The sequence below is a fragment of the Photinus pyralis genome, unplaced genomic scaffold, assembly GCF_008802855.1.
Source record: "Photinus pyralis isolate 1611_PpyrPB1 unplaced genomic scaffold, Ppyr1.3 Ppyr1.4_LG3b, whole genome shotgun sequence".
Classification (NCBI taxonomy): domain Eukaryota; kingdom Metazoa; phylum Arthropoda; class Insecta; order Coleoptera; family Lampyridae; genus Photinus; species Photinus pyralis.
Genome location: NW_022170510.1, coordinates 11,017,504 through 11,034,030, shown reverse-complemented (window position 1 = coordinate 11,034,030; position 16,527 = coordinate 11,017,504). Strand labels below are relative to the sequence as shown.

Below are 16,527 nucleotides of genomic sequence, written 5' to 3'. Positions count from 1 at the left end.
TCATTAATTGTGACATTACTATACCGCAAAACAGTGGAACAATGCAGTTTGCAATTCGATCACAAACTAACAAGCTACGATATATTGTTTCATGAACAATAAAAATAATAGCCAATTTTGAGGTTTAACTGATTAAGGCTCATAAAATTTCGCAATGGGGATTACATCATTTTGCCATTTTTTTCCTCTTAGTTCACAGAATAGGTAATGATGAACGTTATTAATAATTAGACTGGTACTTGGTGACGAGCGACAAAAATTTTGTATAAGCGAGAACAGGAAGTTCGTGTTAATTTTTTTAAACGTTTTTATGAGCCTCGTCTTTCATTGGCACAAACTATAAATAGCAATAACGGAGAAAAAGTGTGAGTAATTATCATCAAACATGGGAGCACGTGAACAACATATGACTGACCGACTGCTTTCTCTGCAACAATTAAACGATAGCTGAAATTACAGTTGAATAATAACAAATTAGGTTATAAGGTTTCTCTTTTTTTTTGCAATTAAAGCGTTAATGTTGTGGAAATTATTGTCAAAGAATAAACTGCGGCCATTTTGCTACACCTTTACGTAATCAGAAATCTATCAAGGTTAATTATCGATGTAATTTTTATTACATACATACAAACAAACAAAGGCAGTTTCGTAACTTGCTGAAATACGATTTTTGTAGAAGGTTTACCTAATTGTAACCGCCAAAAGGATGATGATCACTCCGACCAGGAACATAGCAATCAATACTCCTCCAATCATGTACAAGCTCTCGTTTGGTGCATCTGTAAAAACAAAAATTGTTTAATATTCTAATTTTATGCACGAATTTTATTTTTGTATACAGTGTCCTTCACTGTAGGCTCAGTTAGTTTTATCCGTTTATGTGACATGCTTGCTGAGAAAAAATTAAAGAAGAAACGCACATTTTTGCAACCTTTGGGGTGTAGTTTTCTATTTATATTATATATTAGCAAAGTTATTGGGGTTTTACTTCAGTATAAACGTAATTCTGTATGCCCACAAGGAACGCGACAGAAATCACCCACAAGGATCTTATTAATTTAATCTAAGAATCATGGTCACCGAACCTATGTAGACGGAAATTAAGCTCTCAACGTGTATTGTTAAAAACCCAATTAAAATTGACGAAAACAGATTAATTTAATTTGACGTTCATCTTAATATCTGCCCCCAGATTACGTCAGAGATTGCAAACTTAAATTAAAGACACCCCCTCAAATCGCCATATCGCAAACAATTAACCCACTTTATATTTGCAATCATTGTTCCTAATTAGTAACGTTCTAAATCTTGGTCCACAATCTATTCTTAAGCAGACGTATACTAAATTTAATTTCAAAAATCTTTTTATAACCGACACGGCGATAAAAAAAGGAGAAGTTTCGCGCCTATTTTTGAGTTAGTTTACTTTTTAGCTCAACGACCCTTTTCACCTATTTCTGATTTTCGATTATTACGTCACGCTAAAAATATATGGTTTGCGGCCAATGAAGATTGTGACAAAAGTTCCCAGTTTACACCGACTGTGGAAAAAGCGACGGTTTTTTTTTCAAATCTGATTGTGCGGTACTTTATCGAGGTTGCGGAGGGGAAAATGGCCGCTATATCTTTTAATAACTTCTGTTAGATAAGTTTATGTGTACTCGTATCGTACTTATGAAACTTGTATCCAGCCGGATATTAATTAGAATACACGGATAAAAAAAGGTTAAATTTAAAACTGATAACTGCGCTTACTAAATGCAGAGGTTAAAATAGAATTTGTGCCACTGAAAAACTTTTCCAAAAGAAACTTGCAGCTTTCTTTGGCCAAATCATTTTGCAATACACCCCTGTAGATTATTTTTGGCCTTATTTCTTAGTATGCTTTCCAAGTATCACCAACCCATCTGTGATCTGATTATTTAAGTTTTCACATAGGTACCCATCATACTTGTAATTTTTGATTCGAATCATTTATCCGGTATAACTGTGGACATATTCCCTCTTAACCATCACTAAATCAATTTACCTCCCAACCACACGATACTTTACCAATCTAAATGCAACTAGGCACGTAGCCAGAGAGAGGCCAGGTGGGGCTTAGAACGTGGTCTTATACCCAGGATATTAAAAATCCAACGTGGCGATCAAAAGTTATAGCACTTTCTGTTTTTTGTTTAATTGAAAAACCTTTTTTACTTATAACTTTTCACGTGCTGGGCAATCTTCACCTATATCGGCGATTCAACCTTTTAGATTTAGATTTTGGCCTGTAGAATCCAAATCGCCCAGGAAAGTGAAAATCGAACGTGATGATAGAGGCAGAAGACCAGATAAAACCTCACTTCTGGGTTAAAAGCGAAGTCTCAAAAATCACCACACAGGTGAGAGGGTAGAATTGGACATAATGGTTTTAAAAGCCTTTTCCCCACTATGGGGGCACCACCATCGCACATTCACTTTCGAACCTTCGTTATCGAGTAATTTGAATTGTTAAGATTCGCGGTAAAGCATTTCCAGTGGCGTAGGGTGCGTTTTTCTCCTTTAATGAAATTAAAAAATTCAAAATCTGTCAAATATGTTACATCACAGTAGGTTGACTACATTTTGCTCTTAGTCAAGAAAGAGGATAAAGATAAGGCGAATAACAATAAAAGCGGGGGCGTCTTAGTCTCTCAGAAAATCAAAAGTTATCGTAGGATACTCGAATTATAGTCACCAGTGGTGGATTCAGTAACTTTAAACTGATATCCCATTAAGCCTCCATACAGGCTAGGTCATTCACGTAGCCGGTTCGTTAGCAGTTTCTAAACTTGCAACGGAAATAGAAACTAGAAAATAATCTCAAGATGGCGCCATCTTGTTTTTTTTAAATATGCCATTTTCTATTTTTCATAATTTCGTAAATTTCTTGTGATTTGTTACCATGGAGAAATCGCACCATTTTTTTTGTTTGCTTGTGAGCAGGAGCTCTGCTTTATCATCTATTGTCAATTCAAATAAATTAACCAAATGAAATTTTACTTAACGTATATGCAACTTTCAAACTTGTAATTAATTTTTATAAATGAAGAAACGATCCGTTAAGTGAGCAGTGAAAGTAAACCGAAAGAAAGCAGTTATTTTATAACACAATAATTAAATGAAATATTATTTACATATTTGCAATTCTAGTAACCTACATAGCGCCGATTTAAAACAATGCCGATGGTAGCGCCGTTTTTTAATTATGCAAATATAATGATATAACTTATCGCTGCAATTTTGCGCGATGCGATAACACGTTAAATATTTACATTAGAAGTATAGGTAACAATAAGGGACCTTTTCATAGGAAATTGAGAAATTTGTCCATGAACGATTTGAGGTTATGCTTTGTTTCAAATTGAGGTTATGTGATCCAGTTTAACTTGATCTTTGCACGTGTAGTTTTTTTTGCAAGAATTTTTCTATTTTAGAACAGCGTGCGCGCATACAAGATGGTGTGTGCCGTATTATACTTTTAAATTTATGGGCACTTAGATCGTTTATGTTATGCAAAATAACTGTATTTAATTAGTAAGGTGTGGCCTACTTTTCAACGGTAGTTACCAAGACATGTAAATCACCGTATAGATTGGGATTCTCAAATCATAACCAGATAACACGAAAGGGGCTATTATCTCGCTTGCAAGTCACACACTATGTAGTGTGCATGTAATTGAAAGAAACTGTTGCGTGCATAGTCAAAATTGGTGAAAATCTTCGGTACTGAAAAGTAGATAGTATGGTGGCATTTGGAGGAAGAAAGCGGCGGTTTTCCGAGAGGAAAGCAGGACCTTTGTTCCATAATTTGACACCTCAATAAAATAAGATGAGCTATTGAATTGATTTTATATGACATTTGATTTGAATTTCTTATTGCATGACTTGAGAAATAATTACAGGTAAATGCCAATGTAAACATTAAAGGTACACCGATATCAGTGCTTCCAATAACAATAATAAATACTTATGCAAAGATTAACAAACGATTGCTTTGATAATTACCCAATATCACCTTCTGCGTCAAAAGTTTTGCACTTTAATCTTATAAACAAATAATTTTTTTTTTTTTTTTTTTTTTTTTAATTTAATATTCAATTAACAATCAGAACTAAAATAAAATACATGTTCTATGAGTTAATATGATGACATTTTTAACGTGAGGGGGAAATCCATCCAGCGATGTTATCCCTATACAGAAGGTGTATCAACTATCCTCCTCTTAGGTCACTGGGCCAATTTTTCATTTTTAGTCGTCTTGGTGGGGGATCCTGTTGTAGGTTTGACGCAAGGATATTTGGATGGACTTGAAGTCGCAGAAAGTGTACGTTACTTCTTATTGTTCGCTCTTCTACTGTTGCTATACCTAGATCAGTATGCAGTGTCAAGTTGCTGACATACCAAGGGGCATTCAGAAGCATTCTTAGGGTCTTGGACTGAGCACGTTGAATGATGTTCACATTGGACTTGCAGGAGCAACCCCAAAGCTCAATGCCATAAGTCCATATAGGCTTTATTATTGTTTTGTAGAGCAAGATTTTGTTTTCGAGGGAGAGACAGGAATTTCTGCCAAGCGACCAGTACATTTTCTTAATTCGCAGGTCTATTTCTTTTCGTTTTTTCAGTATATGAGTTTTCCATGTGAGTCGTCTGTCCAAATGAAGACCTAGATAGCGAGCTTCATTTCCTTGAGGGATAGGAATATTATTCAGATACACTTGTGGACATTCAGTGCGGTTTAGGGTAAAGTTTATCTGAGTGCTTTTTGCTTCATTTACTTTTATTCGCCATTTGTTTAGCCAGATCTGTAGGTTTGATAAATGGTTTTGTAGTAGGATGCTGTATTAGGATTGGTATGGCTGGAGAGAAGGACTGTGTCATCAGCAAAGGTACATATATATGTATCTGGTGTTGTAGGAACATCTGCAGTGTATAAAATATATAGTAAAGGCCCAAGGACACTTCCTTGAGGCACTCCAGAGCTGATCGGTCGGAGGTCAGAATATTGTTGGCCGTATTTTATTTGGAAGTATCGATTTGACAGGTACGATTTGAATAGAAGGTAGTATTCACTTGGCAGAATATTTTTTAGCTTGTATAAAAGGCCATCATGCCATACCTTATCAAACGCTTGTTTAATGTCTATAAATACTGCAGGACAATAGGATTTGGAATCGAAAGCAGTGTTGATAATATTTACAACTCTATGGCATTGTTGTATCGTAGAATGGTACTTCCTAAAACCAAATTGGTGGTCTGGTATACAATGTTCCAGTATATCGTAATCGTACATTCTTTTGATTACAAGCTTCTCTAGGAGTTTAGACAATAGCGGCAGTAAACTTATTGGCCGGTACGATGTAACACTTTCAGCAGGTTTGCCAGGTTTTAATATTACAATGACTTGTGCGAATTTTAACAATAATGGCCAGTAGTGAAGACGTAAGATGGAATTGAACAGATTTCTTAGAAAAATTATGCTGCTTTTGGGCAATTCTCTAAGCACAATGAAATTGCACGACCCCGTGATGTCCATGTTAGACAAGCGATGACGTATTTTTACAATAGAATGATTTAAATGCGCGAATTGACGTTCGTTAGACAAAAACGGTCCCTTGTGAACGAAACGGTATCCACGACAAATTAAAGTCACAATCCTTGAGGACTCATTACCATTAAAATGAGGGCAGATATAGATTTTCGTATCATAGAAATTGCGACGTTACGAAACTCCTGGCCTTAAATTGTTAACATCAAGGATGACAAACGCAAACGGTACTAATTAACAAAAACCATTAAGTCTAATTTCGTTTGCAGTACGTAATTGCCGAGTTTTCTTGGCGGAACACCCTTTAGAAGTTTCGCAGCTTTAAATTTAGTCAACTTTACTTTGAATTTTGAAAATAATTATTGTCTTCTGAATGGGGTGTATACCTATGTACAAAAATTGAGAGGCCCAAAGCTCCTTCGAAAACTCTTATAACTAAAAAAATTATATTCATATATAAAACAAGATAAAATTTAAAATAAACTGATTAATTTTAATTTTATACTTTTGCCTAATTCTAATACTATAGCAATCTACACAATTTTTAGTTACAAAAGTAAATGTGTACATCATGCTTTGACCTTTGTTTTGTGGGATCCGATAAAGTGCATGAAAAAAATGCTCCAAACCTGAAGAAAGGCTAATTAATTGCACAAATATTTGACAACATTAATAATTGTTTTAATCAATGCATTTTGTACATGTATTTTTTTACTGTCTGAAAGAAACTCCTTGCTCGACTTCCTTCATGTGTTTCCATTTTCATTTCCAAATGAGAAGAACTGGAAACAATATAATGTATTCTTTGAAAATTCCTAAAGGTAATTTACAAAATATGTTTTTCGGCGAAAGTAATTTGACTCTTATTAGCCATTTTTAGTGTTTTAACAATGGAACAAGTGGTAATAATTAATTTTTACAAACAGCAGCATATTAAAAATTCTCGAACAATAGCTAATTAGAGGTCTAAAAGCAAAATACACACATTATTTCGTAAATTTCCATGCTAAAATTCCATACATTTTACAAATTAATGAATCAACGACATCTGGTAAATTTTTGACCGCAATTTTAGTGCCTAATGGAAAATACTCTCTGCACCCCAACATATATGATGAAGCCCTCATTGAGTACCTATACACAAATGAAATTTCAGATTAGGAAGTGGATGACTTCTAATTGTGAGGGATCATTTGAAGGACGCTGTTCTAAAAACGGATCTAAATAGCCCTCGGACGTTCTTATTAACCGTTTTTTCTGGAAGCGGAAGAGGATCGAGGATAACCACATCATTTTATATGTGTAACTGACCACAGGACCGCTAATTAAGAAGTAAGTAGAGGTTTCCAATTTGTCCATCGACCCATGGAGAATTTCGAGTGTTATTATTGTGGATGGGTAAGATATAGACGGCCGCCTGCTATCTGAGTTTAGATTTAAGATGCTCCCCAATTTCCGATATGAATCGCACTGGGATTTTTCAGGAAATCAGTGAGCACACAGTCCAAAATAGATGTCTAAACTACTAAAGGTAGTGCAGGAAAAGTCTGTTTTCCTAGGTTTCTCAAGGCTGCCATCTGGATGGGTACCTAACGACCTGTTGGCGGTCAAACGGCGCTTGGAGGTGCAGAATTCCTGGGGTAAAGTAGGCAGCTGGCAGGAAGAATGGGGTCGTAAGAAGTTCTGGACAAGTAGATAGATTCCCAACATCCAGAAATGGCACTAGAAAAAGCACGGAGAGGCACACTACCATCTAACACAATTAACAGGACACGGGGAGAACGCAGAGTACCTGTCACCAAATTCCTTAATGGACTGGTGGCGGACTTTTTCAAGTGGGTTTCCAAAAGTGGATTACTCGCCCCCAAAATTGCGTAGAAAAATCTGGCGATTATGTAATGATTGAATAAGTGAAAGATGAAGCTTTCCAATGGTGTATTTTTTTCAGTTTAAATAAATGATGCTTTATGTCGGAAAATGCGGGAACCTTATTTTGTACACAATCTTCGTATAATACACCATTTGTCAACCGAGAGAAATGCAGGTGTTCTGATTGTTAGCGAACCAAATCGATCAAGGTGGATGGTACCTGGAAAAAAGATGCGACGAGCGACGCGGCAATGAAAGTGGTCGATAAAAGCGGAAGTGGAAAACTTTGGATTACTAGAGGCGGATGGAAAGTCATCAGTCCCCAAATGCCCTTCATAAAGATGGTAACTTCAGGATCATCTTGGCTGGCGACTTCAACTGTAAATCCAAGACCTGGGGTGGAAGAGTGAAAGACGCTAAGGGGGAGAATCTCTCGGAATTAACCTGCTAGTCAAAAACCAGCACGAATTGGCTACATTCCGAAGAAGAAATTCGGAATCACGCGCATTGGAATGGCGGAGAGTGGTTACATTCAGGAGTGGTAGGTTATTCAGGAGGATGTAGGAAGCGACCATTTACCAATCAGGTTCACAATTCGTCAGCAGAACAAAAAGGAGATGACAAGGAAACCTCTAGATGAAGCAAGGATGTGTGTATACGAGGGCGATCCGAAAAGTACTTAGGCTACAAAAGAAAATTTTTTGGAAGAATTCTTATGCTCGTCTGAAAAATACGTTTTCTCAAAGTCTGCAAAGTACGCCTGACGGCGATGACCTCATCTGACTCAAATTTCTGTTTTGGAAGCAAACAGAAGTCGCACGTGGCCAAATCTGGAAAATACAGTGTATGGAGCGCACTTTTTTCTTCGCCACATGGGACACATCCACGCGACAGTTGAATAAATTCTGGGAGAGACGGCTGCGCCAGGCAGAAATTGATGAAGGATCTGGATACGGACCCATGGGGAAAAGGCTACAAAATAGTGCCTAAGAAATTTATGCCTGAAATACCGCCTTCGGAAGAAGAAAAAACCGAATTGTGGAGGACCTGTTTCCAAAAGTGCAAGAGAAAAAAGGCCCCAGAACGGATGGTATTCCAGTAGAAACGAGTATGCTAGAAATGTTTAATGGTCTGCTATCAAAAGTGTGTTTCCACATATGTGGAAGAAAGCCATCTTGAAATATGATATGTCTTCTAGTTCTTTCACACTCTCTAGGAACTATCAAAAAGCAAGTACCATCAAATTTACCCCAATATTGTATCATTTTTAGAGGTAAGCAATTATACTTTATTTTAAGATACAGGCCTCGATACAGGCTGAACATTTTGGCAAAAGAAAAATGAAAGTGAACTATTTTTAGTGTCGAGTTGTTACGCGAGACGCTTGTGCTTTCGTCCAATCGATATAAAAGAGAACGTATGAGCCGCTTACGATGAAATTTTGCAGGTGGAGTCTTTATCAAATTTGTAAATTCGAGTTCGTAAAAAAAATAAGAAAGGCTATTTTGACATCTCCGTTAGTATGAACCGAATTGCATGAAATTCAAACTGGGAAAAGCTTCAGCGATGCAACTTTCCAGTGCGTTTTTAGCGCATTTTTATTTGTAGTTTAACTAGAAAATGAAAAGATCTCATAACTCATCAGTCCAAACCCAATGCGTTTGAAAAGAGCCGAGTCAAAAGTCAACTTCGATTTAATTTGTACAAACAGACATGTCCCCTGCAGTGGGGAAATGCTGGTAATGCATTGTTGAAGAAAGTTCCTGTATTTGTTCAATGTATTTGTTTGATTACAACACTATATGTACACTATTTCTGCCTTCTTATTATTTGTATTGAAACCGTTAATAATTGAATCATAAATAGTAAGATAAGCCAATGCAATCGTATAATTACCTAATGCTAAACAAAACTCTTCTTGAGAAAGCGATTCGTAGAAGATTATTGGTTCCAAATTTCTCGTTAAAGATTTGTAATAGAAAAACCACACCACAAAAGCAAGAACGGGCGTTCATTGACATTCATTTTTTAACCACTCTCTTCAGAGTCAAAGCAAAATGCCAAAGAATTTGATGAGCATCACTGTTCAAGAACCATTTTAGTTTGAAAGTGTTTTGGAATGAACCAAAATCTAGTTGTCTACTTTTAGGTCGACGTCGTCCGGGCAAAGGAATGATACCTGAAATCCATTTTAAAATACCTGCTCTAGAAGCTTTATCCTTTCTTTCTCGAACGAACAAAAGGCCGGTTTCTTACCGCCCTTTTGTAGGTGAGCTAGAAAAATAGTTTTAGCAAAACGGACTCAAATCAAATTTAAAACACTGTTCGGCCATGTTGGTTCCATAATTCATAAAACGGAAAGTGTGAATACCGACACCTTGTGAAACATCGTCCACAATCACTGTACAACCATGTTTTCCATTTCGACTTGTAAATACCTAAACGTAGATAATAAATGAATAATTAATTACCTTTTCCTCTTACAGAAACCGACGCTAGTCATGATTATTCCAAGGCACAATTTAAATCAACCCACAACACTAGAAATAACGAACAAAATTTTCGGTTAGCGTCTCCGGCAAGAATAAACGACTACCTGTCAGCAGGTCAACCCATTGTCAATTATTCAGTCAACAACCCAAACACATACCTGGACTCGAGACAAAGAACAGGTAAAGGAACCTTGGAATGGAACGGCTGATTCACGGCCAAATAGTCGGAGTTTTCCTGTCGGGTTAAGTAAGCCTGGAGGGTTTTGAATATTGCGAAATGTACAGTTAGAGACAATCGCTATGCAGATTTTATCCGCGGAGGAACTCATTTAAATAAAAGTTAATCAAAATTCATGAGCGGGACGCGTGTGCGAAGTCAATTACCTTTTAAAAGCTTTTTAACATTCGAACCTCATATTCGTTAATTTCGCACATGGAGGTGCGCCCTTTTCTACAAGATTAATGTACGATGACCTCAATTAAATTGGCTAAATGTTTTAACAATACATTTTTCTATATTTAACCTTGATCGCGTGTGTCGGTCGCTATTAAAAATTATGTAATCGAAACACGAGCGGGGTGTACAACCAGGAAATGAACTTCGTATGTAAGAAAAAATGGAGGTTTAATCAACCTTCGGTTCAAGTACAGATAACGACTGCAAACTTTGCAAAATTGCAGGTAATTTTTACACTCATTAGCGTATTCATGATAAATGTTTAATTATGTAGGTAACTGATAGCGCGAACACTAATGATTCATTACAAGGTGCGGAGTTTATTTATAGACGCAACTGTTCACCTTTAGCGCCATTGATGGTTTTTCACAAAAATCATCTTGTCGTAGTTGCAATTTCCCGCAATTTGGGCGCGCGCCGGTTCATTTTCCATGATTTGCCGTGCAAACGACACCTGCATTGGAGCGTTTCGAATGACACAACAGGCGCGTGGAGCTAATTTTGTAACTCCTTGCAAAAGCTTTTTTCGTTATTTAAAGGAAAGCAGTCTAGACGTCTCATCATCATATTTTACCACATCGAGACAAATGACATCACAAGTTCGCACAATCCTAGTATTATGCAAATATGGAGTTTAGTTCTTTTGGGTCAACCTTGGGACATGGAAGGTTTTTCCTTTCAGTATAATGCCGTAATCAAAATCGCGTCAATGAATTTCCCATGTCTAATGAATCCACTTTCACATGTAGGTATCAAAACCGGCATACAATTGATTTAGAAACCAGCCGTTACATTTTCCCACTGGATCAGATGACCTTTCGCTTCTATTTCATGCAATAAACAAATTTTAATTTAGAAAATCCGGTTGACGATCTGTGGGCGATTTTAAACAAATTGTTTGTTTTCCGATGATGACTTTTAACCGCGGTGGACTTATCTAACACAAACAAGTATTAGTTAGGATTTCTTACAAATTTAATAAGTATACCTTCCCCATGATATTTATTGTTGTAGAAAATAGTAAATGCGACTAGTTTTAACAACAATAAATTTCATGGGGAAGGTATATTTATTAAATTTGGAAGAAGTTTAAAAACCCCATTTTGAGCTTACAAGATGGATCCCAATTTAGAAGTAGATAGGAACTCTAGAATAGGTTTCTAGCACTTGGGATTGGGAATAATGCGAAATCTGTTCCTGGTTCATAAATAATGGATCATACTCACCATGTACGACCTTCCCACTTTTTGGGGAAACTTCCCCATATTAAAGGTTTTTACTGACAGTTTCTTTACAAAAAAACTTTCAAATATTAACGAGCGACCCAGGGCTCGTTCATGATTTTGGAATTTCACTCCGTGCGTCTGTCTGTGTACATGATAACTCACGGACGGTTTCTAATTTTCCAATTCTCTTTTCAGTAATAGCGTTGAGTGAACACTCAACGGTAATAGGTAGACAATGGTCAAGGGACAAACTTATTTTGGTTATTTGGACTTACTGTTCGACCTCTGTTTATCGCTCCGCGCTCGTCTATATTGGTTTGAACAGTTTACTACCTTGCAGTAAATGAACTTTTAATTGCAAAGGGCCTTCTTGAACTTTGAATTTCCGATCAAGACTTTCACTGACCTACATACAATTTTTTATGTACGACTGCTTGATAATGCGGTGATTACAGTCGCAATTAGTGGCCATAATTTGCAATATGATGGCCTAGTCCATAATGATAAAGTAAAACGGCCGCCTGTCAATGTGACAGTCGTGCTTAGGTGTCAATCCAAGGTAAATTCAAGTATTTTAGAAATTCTTGACAAATGCAGCTTGACATCTGTTGTCTATGATATATAGAATTGATCGTTTATTGAATTCCATGAAATTTTCATTTTTAAGGGTTGTTGCAGTCGTACATAAAGCTTTGTATATATCGCGTCCATAAATAGGCTTTAAAGACCCAGTTTATGTACTTGATATATAAATAACTATTGGAGATGGCAATAAAACTGTCGTCTACTGGGGAGAAGGAAGCAGACTCTTCTCCTAAGAACTACTACCAACCACGTAGCACCGAGGGGTATGGGGGGGTTTGGAATACTCTCCAGCAAAAGGAAGAAGAGAGTTTAAAACCATCCAACAAAGAAAGACTCCGAAAGTCTTTCTCCAAGAGCACCAGTAACCTCATAGTGGTTTTTTTGGATTGCACTAAAACTATCGTGTACCATACCCCCCCCCCCCCAATTTTTGCCGCTAGCAATTCTTTACCCAAAAAATTTAACCTTCGGCACTTACATAAGTTATAGATAGTTTTTGAGAAATAATGATCAGGTTCTCTTTTCCTAAGAAGTACCGCAAAGATAGGAGCACCGAGGGAGGTATTCCAGACGAGGCAGTGTGATCAAAAATGGAAATTTAGGGTTACAAAAATGAAAATTGCAACCTAGTCCAATTTTTTTAGCGCATTTTCCAACGAAGATGGGTGTATATTGCAGCTACTTTCTCTGTCCATCCGTCCGTCCGAGGCATTAACGACTCCTACAGTTTTCGAGATATTTAGTTCGTTCTTTTTTAATTTGGTACCTTATAGCTGTGGCACCTGAGCCAAGAAAAAAAAGGACGGCGGCGCAATATCGACTTTGTTATTTATTAACACATTTTGTTGAAAATGAAAGGCAAACATATCGCATACCTATAGTAAAAATCAGATCTGTGCATGCGCAGTGCCAATTTTCTTATTTATGGAGATATTTCTTTGAAATTTTAACCATAGATGTCTCTAGTAAAGAAAAAAATACTTACTGGCCTTAGGGCTGAAACCTTTTTACTTGTTACCAGAGCTTCTCCCAAATGCGTTTATTCGATCTTTTGAAGAGTAAATACCTATTTGTTGCACATATAGATGGTCAAATTGGATGTGAAAATATGAAAATCCAGAAAATCAAAGATCAAAAAAAGGTAAAAAAGACACTCATTTTGTATGGCTGTCGGGAGAAATTGGAGAGAAAGTCATGGGAAAATAGACACATTCATGCAAAAAAAATGCTGATAGGATTAATGTAATGGAAGTAACATCAGATAACATTTCCTGGAAAATGTGCAAGTGCACCATCCTGTTGAAACCAACAATTTCCAACTTTTGTTTTTTTGTGTGTGCCGTCATCGTTGCATTCGTAATGAAAAATGCTACTCAATACAGTATGTACTTTTTTTACGGGTCATAAAAAATAAAGTCGATGATCATTTTTTCGAAACGAAACGTTATATTAATAATAATAAGTATATATTTCATGCATTGTAAACCTCTAGGTAAACTTACTTACAGTCGTCATAAATCGATATGTGTATATTTAATAACAAATCTATATAACAATAAATTTCTTATTTTTTTCTAATTAGAAAAATGCTTAGTTATCAGTATATTAGATAAGAAAACATCGTCAATTTAGGCAGCCTTGAAAAGTAACTCCGAGAAGGGCAAACCGCATCACTCTGCCTCTTTTAGTCCTCAAAATATCCCAGAAAAACATCGAAGACAAGTAATTTGGAACACCCTGTACAATGTATTTGTTAGTTGCAAATTGAACTTGACGCCAAAATTGTAGTTTTTCATAGTTCATATTAATTAGATTTACCTTAAAAGTGTAACGCCCTGTATCAATAAAGAATTCTTCTTTGCAGCTGTTGTTTCTTTTATTTGTTGTGTTCAATCCTTAAAAAATCGCGCTTACAATGTAGTTTTATTATTTTTATACTCCGCGTTGGTAAGCCGCTAAAGTCAAATATTTTATGACTTTTTAATCCCTATTAAAAATCTATTTGTTCAAACAACAAAGTATAGTAGCATTAACTCCAAAATTTGAGAAAAATATTGCTAAAAACTATAATACGGCTCTTGCAGTTTTTGAAATCCTAGATTTTCTTTTTTGACCACAGTGCGAGGGTTTAAAACCACCCAACAAATAAAAACTCCGGAACCCTTTCTCTATAAGCTTCAGTAACCTCATGGTGTTTTTTTGGAGAGCTATAAAACTGTCGTCTACTAGAGGGTAGTCGTATTCCATAACTCCCAGACCCCGCGGTGCCGCGGCGGTGGCAATTCCGTACACAAAAAGTGTAGGTAACCTTCAGCACTCTTTTTTGGAAAGGCAATAAAACTATCGTCTACTGGGTGGTATTTTAAGTGTTTAAGTGTTCATTAGATAAGAAAACTGTATTATTTTTTTTAATTAAATAATAAATTTCATCAAAATAATACATACGTTCTTTCAGAATGTTTTTTATTTTCCTCCAAACGCTTCAAGATTTTTAATACGATATTAAGGGTAGTTTTTCCTCTATTAATGAAAGTTTCAAGGTTTATTAAAATCGTAGCAAAATCAATGCGAAATAGGGTTCCATCGTGTACAGGTAGTAACTGCAGGAAAGAGATTCACCTAAACCAAGCAAATCAGCAGCGAATTTGGGGATTAAAAAACGTTGACGTTGAGGAAGGATAGCACTGATTCCAGCAAGTCATCAAAGGATACAGTGATCCTAATCATACTGGAGACAAGTATACTAAATGACTAATGATGGCTTGATGTGATGAAGTGGACATTGTTTCGTCAGTGAAAATGTTACAGCTAAATGACTTGATGCTAGCAGGTTATATTCATGACAACGTCCAATTTAACTTGGGTGGATCGGAGCAACAAATACATCTATCATAATAACAAATTACCCAGATCTAAGAACCAGAGGGCAAATTGTGTATACTACTAACGAAAAACCATTTCCACACAGATGCAATGATGATCTTGTTCCATTTTGCAATTCCAAGATGTACTAGATAAATTATCTAGGGAGTTTGAAGATTGTAAACAAGAGTCGTTTTTAGCCACAATAATAAATATCGAGCGGACGTTTGCAATGTTTGGCCCACAACACAGGATACCGGTAATCATCAGTTTTGTAGATTAGGAATACTCTAACTTCTCTTGACAACCGATACTAGATTGCGCACAATGAAGTTCGTAATCTCACGAGTGTTAACTGTTAAGTTTATCTGACAATCAGGGATCTGGGATTAACGTTGTAATTACATCTGTAGTTTAAGCCCGTCTATTTTTACATTTCTTCGAAAGCAACAACACTGGATTAACTGATGATGCATGATTCTCAAATTAAAAAATTCGCCAAATGGATCTCCATCATTAGCTCTAGGATTAATCAACACACTGGTGATTAGTCCAAGGACAAGTCTAACAAAACCATCTCCACATTTGATTAATTAGGTCAATTTGCTGCACCTGTATTCTAAAAGAATCGATCCCTAAGAAATCAGTGAGTCATTCCAGCGAGAAATTACTTTAGGTTATTTTAAGTAAATTTACTACTTTCAATTTGACACATTCCTATGTACAAATATTCAGTATGGAAAATATGAATAACATAACTTTACTTCAGAGATCTAATTTGGGCGGTTGTAAAATGTGTATCAGAAAAAGCAGTGTCCCAATTCTGTAACAGAAATCATTAATTTAAACTAACTACATCTTATTATGTTCTTTTATTAGATATTACTTTTAAATTTGGCATCGTAAAGTTGATTTAGGATTGATGAACGATTTTTAAAGAGTTATTAACAGATTTGTCAGTACAAAATATACCAGTTGTTTTCAATGAGTTGTACCTTTTCTTTTGTCATTTCCCATCATCAAAAACCTCAAACCTGTTTCGCTCAAAAGAACTGTGGATTGGAAAAAAGTATCATGATTTTGATTTTTAATTTGAAACCCAACCTACAGAGTTCCCCCTTGGTTTACCCAAATCTCCTTGGTGGCGGCAGTGGCGTTTTCGAGTATGGCTGGAGTACAAATGATTGGTGAATTCCGAAAAAGGTGCAGCTTTTCTGTGATCGCGTGAAATTCGGCCCAATGTCATTTTCCAAACGGGAGACATTGAACTTGGGACAAAGTACACTGGTTTATTTTCGAGCGTCTGCATTTTGATGTATGCGAGTCCAGAATTTATTGGACAAAAACGGTATCTGGTAATTACGCAAAAAGTTGGAGCAATGCTCAACAAGTGGCTGACCTCTGAATCGCGAAATACGGTTTGTCGATAACGAGATCGAATAATTAGCTGTACTTCCAACGGTT

General features: G+C 36.3%; 1 protein-coding gene across 4 annotated transcripts in view; it reads right to left on the bottom strand.

Moving 5' to 3' along the window:
* Nucleotides 1-16,527, bottom strand: part of LOC116167281 — a 170,975-nt gene that overhangs the window by 17,007 nt on the left and 137,441 nt on the right. For all 4 annotated transcript variants that reach the window (XM_031482605.1, XM_031482606.1, XM_031482608.1 and 1 more), the window contains one exon: nt 686-779. In XM_031482605.1, the coding sequence (XP_031338465.1) occupies nt 686-779 (94 nt within the window). The remainder of the gene's footprint in view (nt 1-685; nt 780-16,527) is intronic.